Below are 11,404 nucleotides of genomic sequence, written 5' to 3' on the forward strand. Positions count from 1 at the left end.
ACGATTCGTTCACTGTTTGGACTGAGTCGGTTCGACAACTGACTCGGAATAGAACTGAAGAATATGAACCGCTACTTTAAAACGGGTTGGACTTCCCATTATAATTGCTTCACCTTGAGTTAACACTGCAAGTGGGACTTTGCTTATTTGCATAAAAAACGGACCAATGGGGTTGTCGAGTCTACCTGAGCAAATGCTGGACAACCCTCTAGCTACAGTCAGCCTGCCTTATGTTAGGAGCAGAGAGTCACATTTGCAGCACGAGTGTAACATTAGATATTTCATCATGGCTTGTGGTGGTTTTGTTTGCTCAAAAACTTCTCTCTGTATCTTGAACCTTATTTATGTGGTAAGTCTAGCACTATAAGGCTTTTTCTTATTCATATTAACAATATTTTATTCTTTACTATGATAATGGGAATAACAATGTACATTACATTTTACTGTAAACTGTCAAATGAATCTTTATGTGAATGTTTCTATGCTGATATTCATTATTCAGTATTGCACTGCCTTTTCTAAGCATGAAACCATCCATTTCTTTTGTTTTCAGATGGTCAGTCTTCTAATGATCGGTGTTGCAGCATGGGGCAAATGGTTCGGACTGGTGTCTAGTTTCAGGGTGATGGCTGCTGTCATCGCAGTTGGATTGTTTCTCTTCGTCGTGGCCGTTGTGGGACTGTGTGGGGCTGTGAAGCATCATCAAGTCCTCTTGTTTTTTGTATCCTTCCAACTAAGAGACTCTCATATCTATATCTGTTAAACACATCAGTCTCAGATTGTGTTGTAGTTTAGGCCCTAAACTCACATTCACCAGTTTTGCAGGATTACCTGTTTGTAATGATTTCCTTTGTAAACAGCAGTTTTTTAAATGATGGAGAAACAACCTTAACTGGTCTCTTTAGTACATGCTCATTCTCTTTCTGGTATTCGTTGTGCAGTTTTCAGTATCATGTGCCTGCTTAGCTATTAGTAAAGAACAGCAGGTAATTATAGTCTGCATTAAATCTTTGACATGGTGATACTGGTTTCCTCATTCCTCAAGCAAGTTGGTTTCAAATAAACGTTTTGTCCTCCTGCAGAACCTTCTCCTGGAGATAGGATGGAATAAATCTGAATCAATGCAGAAGGATTTGGAAATATCATTGGATTGCTGTGACTTCCTTCAAGTTAACTACAGTGAACCATGTGACGCTGTAAGAACTATTATTCTGCTTTTCTATCCAAGATTTATGAAGTGTCTTCTGATTTCGAGGTCGAGATGATTCTAGAAAGACCCTTTAGACTTCCTGAACAAAATAGTCTGTGAATATGGAGTTTTAAATAGTACTGTTGTATTTTATACATCAAGATATAAGGTTAATGTATTATAAAGCTTCTTAAAACTATAATGTACAGTGTACAATGATAACTGACCGACTTTTTAACTGCTTGAACAAACAGTCTGATGTGAAGATCACCTGAGTATGAGATCATATTGTTTATATGCACTTAACTAATATACAGTTTTTATTGTGGTTGTAAAGATTATTCTCTGCTATATTTCTGTCTTCTCTGTGACTTTAGGCCTGTTTCAGTGATAAAACATGTAAACCATGTTCAGATATAATCCAGACTTATGCTGACGACGCTCTGCGTTTTGTTGGAGGAATCAGCCTCTTTTTCAGTTTTACAGAGGTGAGCAAACACTGCACGTCCTTTGGTTCTGAAAACATGGAAGGTGAAACATGAAAATATTGAATGAAGCTATTAACATGCAGCTTAGTCAGTCTATTTAAGAGAAATTAATAATACATTATTTTAATGTTAATTTTATGTTATTTTTGTATGGTTTCAGATTCTGGGCGTCTGGCTAGCATATAGATACAGGAACCTGAAAGATCATCGGCAAAATCCTGGTGCTTTCATATAGAGCTGATTGGACACACATATTCAAGACTTTGAATGTCAGTTCTAGAATGAACTTTTTGTCTTTTATGAATCTTTATAACTTTTTTAGTTTATGCTGTGTTGTTTTTCTTGATGACAAACCCAATTACTTCATTTTTGGGATATAATAACAAAAATTAAATGTTCCATTAGCTTTTAAAATATTTATTTGTTGAACAGCCATTATGATTTTCCATATTCATTGATAGTTATTATCACTGATTATGCAACTGGGCTTGAACTTTGATCCCAATTGAACAACTGTTACAAAGATAAAGAGTTGGACTGGAATGAAAATATAAAGACATGAAAATACATCTTTCAGATTATGAATCAAACTGGGAAACTTTATAAGTACAAAGATTTCCTCCTTTATAAATCAAAAAATAATGTCATTGCATTAAGCTCATTTGCCCTTTAGACGCTCACTTTGCACACTCAAACTACACCCAACCGATTTCCACATAATTCTGATCAGGATATGACCAGGAACTTCTACATCATCTGTTTGTATTCCACATATTAGCCAATGGTGTGTCACTCCCAGAGGTTGTCCAGCCGGTTTAGCACAGATGTATTCATTGAGATGTGCCTAGTGCTGCCCTCTGCTGGCTGCAGGGATAAAATGCCATACACATTCACTTTTACAGCCATTTAGATCACATTAAACCACTTGCCTGTGAATATTTAACATGTGATTAAATTCTTTGTATTTTTATTTAACTGAAAGATTATGATTTTTGTATTTTATTTGTGTGTCTAGAGAGATTTTGTCTAATACCATGCACTACAATACACCTTCTTAATTCAATTTTAACATGTTCTTGAGGTAATTTTTAAGCATGTAAAATGCATAGAATTTATTAAATGGAAAACAAACAAGCAACATGTATGCACCAACTTCTTGTTTTAAATGTATGGTTTATAATCTACTACACATTTGTTGCATAAATAAAGATATCTTAACAACGCCTAACAACATTTTTAATTAGGTTATTTATATTTGTAATGTCTATATTCATCTACAATGAATTAATTAAATCCATTTCTAATGTATGAATGCAGAGCTTTAAAATACATACACTATATTGCCAAAAGTTTTGGGATGCCTGCCTTTATGTGCACAACTGCACATGAACTTTAATGACATCCCATTCTTAATCCGTAGGGTTTAATATGGAGTTAGCCCACCCTTTGCAGCTAAAACAGCCTCAACTCTTCTGGGAAGGCTTTCCACAAGGTTTAGGAGTGTGTTTATGGGAATTTTTGGCCATTCTTCAAGAAGCGCATTTGTGAGGTCAGGCACTGATGTTGGACAAGAAGGCCTGGCTCACAGTCTCCGCTCTAATTCATCCTAAAGGTGTTCTATCGGGTTGAGGTCAGGACTCTGTGCAGGCCAACAAGTTCCTCCACGCTAAACTGGCTCGTCCATGTCTTTATGGACCTTGCTTTGTGCACTGGTGCGCAGTCATGTGGAACAGGAAGGGGCCATCCCCAAACTGTTCCCACAAAGTCGGGAGCATGAAATTGTCCAAAATGTCTTGGTATGCTGAAGCATTCAGAGTTCCTTTCACTGGAACTAAGGGGCCAAGCCCAACCCCTGAAAAACAACCCCACACCATTATCCCACCTCCACCAAACTTTACACTTGGCACAATGCAGTCAGGCAAGTACCATTCTCCTGGCAACCACCAAACCCAGACTCATCCATCGGATTGCCAGACAGAGAAGTGTGATTCGTCACTCCAGAGAGCACATCTCCACTGCTCTAGAGTCCAGTGGTGGCGTGCTTTACACCACTGCATCCGACACTTTGCATTGCACTTGGTGATGTAAGGCTTGGATTCAGCTGCTCGGCCATGGAAACCCATTCCATGAAGCTCTCTATGCACCATTCTTGAGCTTATCTGGTGACTTCTGCACACTGAGTGCCTCAGCATGCGTTGACCCCACTCTGATTTTACGTGGCCTACCATTTTGTGGCTGAGTTGCTGTTGTTCCCAATTTCTTCCACTTTGTTATGATACCACTAACAGTTGACCGTGGAATATTTAGTAGTGAGGAAATCCCCCCCCCCCCTTGCTTATAAGTCCAGAGGTGAATCGTGGTGCAGGGGCTCACCTCTTTTTGACCACAGGACAATGCTCAAAGATAGTGGGAACAGCATCTGGTCTCAGCCTAGTCTTTCCCTTTGTGGTCTTGATAAACTGGTCAACCTCATACGAATCAGTAAATGATGAGTTGTCATACTTTGTTAAACATCAGCAGCAAAAGCTTGATGAACACAACTAATAAAGTTCCACAACTTAAAGGGGACCCTATTATGCAAAATTCACTTTTATAATGTGTTTGAACACAGATGTGTGTCCACAGTGTATGTGTAAACAACCAGTCTATATTGGTAAAAATCCACCCACTGCTTTTTTTTTTTTTAATCTCCATAAATCATAAACAATCTCTCTAAACTTACTCTTACATAGAAGTAGGTGTAAGCCCTGCCCATGATTTCTTGATAAACTGCCCTTTTAGCTTATCTCCTCCCCTGAGTAAACTATAAACAGTCTGCCATGTTTATCTTACATTGCTGTCACTTTAATACACAGATCTATTAAAGTGATTTCTTTCCGCTGTTTACATTCACAGACATAACCGACTGTGTTTGTGAACTTTGTGTGTATTTGACATGTAAGAGAACTTAGTTTAATATTCACGGGACACGCCATCTGACAGCCAGCTTTCTGTGCATGTGTTTCAGATGTGTGCGCTCAGAAAACCATCAGGAGTTTAAACTGATATGGCTTTAAAACGCAAGCAAATAATTAACTTTCATAATGGAGAACTGTCATGTCATGTGAGTGTGGCCGCTATATAGACTATAATCAAAACCAAACAAATGTTTTGTTAGTTTTTGACAGAGTATCCAGGGTTTCCAGGTTTTTTCAACAAAACCCGCCCAATTGCTACTCAAAACTAGCCCAATCGCATTTCAGGTGGGGTAAAATCCGCATTCTAGAGGATAAATATTATTTAGGGTCACTTCAACTTGCCTGGCAAGTCCAGAATGATATATCTTCTACAAGATATATCAGTCCGGTCAGTCCGCCCTCCGTCGCGCCTCGAGTCAACTCCAAACCGTACCGTGCAATCAGATTCGTTTATTTCAGTGACGCAAACAGCGTCACTCTAGTGCGGTGAAAGTCCCTTCAATAGAGTACCCCAGGGATGACGTGTTTTTGTAGGCCAACCCCGGAAGTTAGCGGCGCACGGGTTCCCTCGGTTGAAAGCCTATGCATTTTTCCCATAGACTTTTGGAAAATTGCAGAAAATAATCTCTGTGTTTAACAAAGGGTTATGACACTTACATGTTTTGTCTATCAAGATAATCTTTACAAGTTAACACAACATTTATAGATTTTGAAGCCTAAATAAAGTCGTCAGATATAAAAGGCTAACAGTAGGCTATAAACGGACTACAGCACACCATGGTCGCAGATCAACGTCACCACCACCAAACTTCCTCAAACTGTATTTAAAAAACAACGTTATTTAAAAACATGCTCGCTGATTATGATCTGCGTTGTTATGAACAATGTTATAATGTTATGTTATCCACTTTTTCATGAGAAATGCTGTCCAAATGTCCTGTTTATCATGATGACGTCTAAAGTCCCCGCCAAAGGAAGTAGTCCCTTTTAGCAATTTGTTAGCAACTGCTGATTTTAAGACACAGTAAAAGTTTAAAAAATCACAAGTGGGTTATGACTGGTGTGTTTTATGTCATAGATCAAAACGTGAAAGTTTAGAGGCTTTGTTAACCACAGACCTTATTTCAGGCGATTTAGCAAAAACCCATTCAAAAAACCCATAGACTTTACGGCGTTGGAACCGGAAGTCCTAAAATGCTAACTCGCTTCGAGGTTTTGCCTACAAAAATGCGTCATCCCTGAGGCACTCTATATCAACATAGATAGCGCACACGAGACCCGAGAGTTTGTTCTATTCAAAGTGAGATGCCAGCTGTTCATCTGAATCTCTCTAGCCGGGGCACAGTTTTTATACATTTTTCTTATCTGTTAAAACACAACAAAGTAGTATAATTGGCTGGTAAAATCCAGCCTTACAGTTTTAACCATTCTCACTTACAGGGGCTCTCCTCCCTTTCTCTTCCTAAGGTCTCCCTGAGGTCTGAGGTCACTTCCCTAATTAAACTGCAGGTGTTGTTTATGAAAGAGATATTTCTTTTTGTAAGGGTGGCCGACTGCCAACTACTGTACATCTTTTGATTTTATCTCTCATGGTGGAATTCTGCCAACTGATGGTCAACCCTTTTCCCATTGACAAAATGAAAAAAATTTATCGAAAACAATCAACACTCCCCAGAGGCAAGAAGCCTTCACGTGACACCCTTAATAATGAGCATATTCATTTCACAGCCACCTGTTGTCTGGTGGATAATTACCAGCAAAATATGCTTAGTGGCCAAGCTAACTTCTCAGATACATCTCAGATACATTCCAAGGTAGGAGGAAGGCATCAAGGCTCATCCGAATCCAATGTTAGCTTCACTTCCTATCTCCAGAGATACCTTCATCTGATCAATTTTTGAAGGCAGCACAGATGGATCCTTCACTGCCTTTGATATCCCACAATCCTGTGTGTTTCATTCTGTGGCAGTTGCACTAAAAAGTTTTTGACCAACATTTTCCACTTTTGATGTCATTATCATGTGACATACCAGCGTCAGTTATGTCACTTTACTGGCATTTAAATGTTTAAAAAATTAGTAAAGTGTCATAAACATCATATGCACACTTCACACACAATCTTGCTGGAAGTAGTTGGTCATCCGGGTACTTTTTGCCTGCTCTTTTATGAGTGCTGTGAATTCAGACATACTATCTTGTCACATACTGTTTTTCACCTACTATGCCATTTCATATGCAGCTGATGACTCTGCGACCTCCAGCATTAGGCTTTACGTCACATTAATAAACAGGAAAACAGGCCAGTTGCATAAAATGATCCACTGATTCTTGAGAAGTAGGACAAAAACAGGATACAATTTTGAAAAAAAAAAAAAAAACCTTATACTCAGACAAATTAATCTACATTTATGTATCTTACATGTTCTAAGCTACTGAGCTATGCTTTGATACAACCTCCCAACTCTTTTTAATCAAAATGTGCTTTTTGACTTGAAATCACTTATATTGTCAACACCATCAGACACCAAAAAACACAAATTAATTTTCACTCACATTATGCAAGACTTACAAAAAGTATAGTAAACACTAATTTTTTACCAGGGCAGACAGAAGCCACAAAAAAAAAAAAAAACTTTCAATATATACAGGTGCTGGTCATATAATTAGAATATCGTGAAAAAGTTCATTTTTTTTATTGTAAATTATTTTTAAAAATGAAACTTTCATATATTCTAGATTCCCTACATGTAAAACATTTCAAAAGTTTTTTTTTTAAATTTTGATGATTAGAGCGTACAGCTCATGAAAGTCCAAAATCCAGTATCTCAAAATATTAGAATATTTCCTAAGATCAATCAAAAAATGGATTTGCAAAACAGAAAAGTTCAAGTTCTTTAAAGTATGTTCATTTGTGCACTCAATACTTGGTCGGCAGCACATATTACAGCAAATGACTTGCTCCTAGCACAAATTACAGCATCAGTGAAGTGTGGCATGGAAGTGATCAGCCTGTGGCACTGCTGAGGCACTATTGAGCCTTCAGATCATCTGTATATTGTTGGATCGACTGTTTCTCATCTTTCTCTTGAAAATATCCCATAGATTCAGGGGTCAGGCATGTTGGCTGGCCAATAAAGCACAGTAATATCATGGTCAGCAAACCACTTGGAAGTGGTTTTTGCACTGTGGGCAGGTGCTAAAGTCCTGCTGGAAAAGGAAATCAGCATCTCCATAAAGCTTGTCAGCAGATGGAAGCATAAAGTGCTCCAAAATCTCCTGGAAGATGGCTGCATTGACTTTGCACTTGATAAAACACAATGGACCAACACCAGCAGACGTCACGGCCCCCCAAATCATTACTAACTTCAGAAACTTCACACTAGACTTCAAGCAGCTTGGATTCTGTGCCTCTCCAGTCTTCTTTCAGATTCTGGTACCATGATTTCAACATGAAATGCAAAATTGACTTTTATCTGAAAAGAGGACTTTCAACCACTGTTCACTGTCCAGTTCTTTTTCTCCTTAGCCCAGGTAAGATGCTTCTGACGTTGTTTCTGTTTCAGAAGTGGCTTGGTAGTCCTTTTCCTGAAGATGTCTGAGTGTGGTGACTCTTGATGCGCTGACTCCGGCTTCATTTGACTCATTGTGAAGCTCTCCCAAGTGTTTGAACCAGGCTTTACTTGACAGTATTCTCAAGCTTGTGGTCATCCCTGTTGCTTGTGCACCTTTGCCTACCCAATTTCTTCCTTCTAGTCAACTTTGCATTTAATATGCTTTGATACATCACTCTGTAAACAGCCACCGCATTCAAGTAATGACCATCTGTGACTTACTCTCTTTGTGGAGGGTGTCAATGATTGTCTCCTGGACCATTGCCAAGTCAGCAGTCTTCTCCCATTAGTGTGGTTTCAAAGAACAAGAGATACACAGAATTTATACTGTAGGGATGGTCATTTAATGAAACTCAAATGTAAATATTCTAATATTTTGAGATACTGGATTTTGGACTTTCATGAGCTGTACGCTCTAATCAACAAATTTAAAAATAAAAAAAAAAACTTTTGAAATGTTTTACTTTACATGTAGGGAATCTAGAATATATGAAAGTTTCATTTTTAAAAATAATTTACAATAAAAAAATGTACTTTTTCACGATATTCTAATTATATGACCAGCACCTGTATATATATATATATATATATATATATATATATATATATATATATTATAAAGATCTCCATCTGTGTTTCTTAAATTGGAAACTATGAAATATAACTTTATCTTTTTAGAGAAATCAAGATGATTTTAACATTTCAAAACACATTCCCATGTTAGCAGACAGAGTTACATTTTTACCCATGACCAACAATTCCTTAACAAATATAAAATATCATAATTAAATATTATCAAAATATTCATCTGACGGTGGTTTGTAGTCATTTTAACTATCAAATACACTTGAATCAATCAATTACTGTATTAAAACAAACACAACAAACAGTGAGTGTTAACAAAACAAAAATAACAACTTTATTCAACAGGTATCCGTAGAGCCTGGAAGAGCTGAACGTAAACAGCATAGAAGAATGACACAGAGGAGAGGATATTGTTATATAAAGTTCATTATTTTTGTTTTGTTTTTGGGCACAAAAATGTTATTCTCGTCACTTCATAACATTAATATTGAACCACTGCAGTCACATGGACTATTTTAACAATGTCTTTAATACCTTTCTGGGCCTTGAAAGTGGTGGTTAAATTGCAGGTGGAGTCATACACCTCTCAGATTTCATTAAAAATATCTTCATTTATGTTCTGAAGATGAACTAAGGTCTCACGGGTGTGGAACAAGTAATTAAATAATTAGTTCACTTTTAAAATGAAAATGACCCCAAGCTTTACTCTCCCTCAAACCATCCTAGGTGTATATGACTTTCTTCTTTCTGATGAAAAGTAATATAAGAAGCGTTTTGAACTGCGAGAGGAGTTACACTTTCTTCCCAAGGTGAATATGGAAGGCAGTCTAACGGAAGGCTATATATTTTACTTTATAACAAGTTAAATATGGATATTTTTCTTACACAAACACATTGCTTCACGTCAGAAGGACTTTATTAACCTCCCAGAGCCGTGTGGAGTACGTTTCTGATGGATAGATACACTTTTTTTTGTTTCAAACAGGTGGTTTCCGTGTACTGCCATTATAAAGCTTAGGAGCATCAGGGTGATTATTAATATATCTCTGATTGAATTCATCAGAAATACACTCACACGCATTAGTGTGTGGCAGAAAAGCAGAGGCTGGCAATCACAATAGATTTTTGCTATTTTTTTTTTTTAATAAAATATATATAAAAAAGGATAAACAGTGCAGATTTATTTTTTACAGCCATCTTTGATCATATTTACCAAGGGGGCAAATAATTCTGACCAGTAATGTATCTATTTCGTGTACCCCCACCACCACCACAAAATAAATAAATAAATAAATAAATAAAATAGCCAGCCCACCCTTCTCTAGCTGCCAAGAACCGGGCCTGTAAAAGAACCTCCCTCAGGAGAATAAACAGCTGAATAAACAGTGACAGCTGCCCCCTGATAATTATATATAAAAGCATTTTTATCCATTTTATTGCATATGAATGATTGAACCCTTCTCTGTGGAGACACTGTTTTAGAATGTAGTGAGAAGACAATAAGTGTCATACATTTGATATAATTAATGATAAAATTAAATTGAAGGGGATAATTGTGATAAAAACTTTCTATTATTAATCCCTTATAACATGTACAATAGAACAATATTTTTATTTTTAATCCTAATAGCAGTTACAATTGCTGGACATGTTTTGTCCCATCTCTCAAGAATCAGTGACTGTCTCTAAGAATAGATTAAATAAGAGGTAAGTCTCACTTTTCTGAAATTAGACTGATCTACCTTTTTATGTAACTGGCTATAAAAAGTTAGGATCAGTCTTGAAGAAGAAAAAAATATAGCTAACTTTTATGACTAGCAGTTAATGCAGCCGCATCCATTTGTCAGAGAATGTGAAGAGTTCAATTTGCAAAAACGATAAACGGCCACTTAAAGGTGCAATATGTAAGAATTCTGTCCGCTAGAGGTTTGCTAGAGGTCTATTCAAAACAAAGGCGTAGCTTGATGACGCCAAGATTTGAGAGCGGAATCTTGGGAGATGTGGTCTTCACCTCAACGGACGGTGCAAAAGAATCAGGGATAGGACTCGGGAAGAAATCATGTTCATGGATGCGATTATTAACGTTACTGTAGTATGAAGCAGAGCAGGACCGAGTGTTGTGGGAGCTGAACGAGGCCGCTGGAGCGATTGCGCAACACACACCGTGAGCAGAGGAACTTTTATTATGTCACAGTCACCGGCGCTGCTTCCGCTTTTCCAGTCAAGAGTATGAGGTAACGCAGCTCTGTTTATCATATAAGATACATTTGAGTATGTTGAAAATGATGTTATAACGTTACTCTGTGCGTTCGCTTGGTGGCTGTGAGACACTTGTTGCACACTGCAGTAAGATAGATCGATTTTAGAATATCATATTAAATGCTGGATGGCTTGTGTTGATAAATGGCAGGCAATTAAAGGGGGTCTATGTAATAATGACATCCAGTGTTCAAAATAGGTATTGCAGTCCAAATTCAAAATATTGTTTGTCCTGCCCCCTCGTTCAAAGACGCAGGTTGCCAGCAACAATAGGGAGCGCGATTGACAATGAAAGCTGAGGAGACTTACACACTG

The 11,404-nt window shown here is 37.5% G+C and overlaps 1 protein-coding gene across 1 annotated transcript; it reads left to right on the top strand.

Annotated features, from left to right (window-relative positions):
• The first annotated feature begins 37 nt into the window (after positions 1–37).
• On the top strand, positions 38–2,908 carry tspan13a (tetraspanin 13a). The gene is made up of 6 exons (XM_048161923.1): positions 38–349; positions 554–721; positions 906–986; positions 1,083–1,196; positions 1,567–1,677; positions 1,838–2,908. Exons 1-6 carry the CDS (start codon positions 167–169, stop codon positions 1,910–1,912), a joined length of 732 nt encoding a protein of 243 aa, XP_048017880.1. The 5' UTR covers positions 38–166; the 3' UTR covers positions 1,913–2,908.
• Positions 2,909–11,404: the final 8,496 nt, after the last annotated feature.

Source organism: Megalobrama amblycephala, linkage group LG16, assembly GCF_018812025.1.
Source record: "Megalobrama amblycephala isolate DHTTF-2021 linkage group LG16, ASM1881202v1, whole genome shotgun sequence".
NCBI lineage: Eukaryota > Metazoa > Chordata > Actinopteri > Cypriniformes > Xenocyprididae > Megalobrama > Megalobrama amblycephala.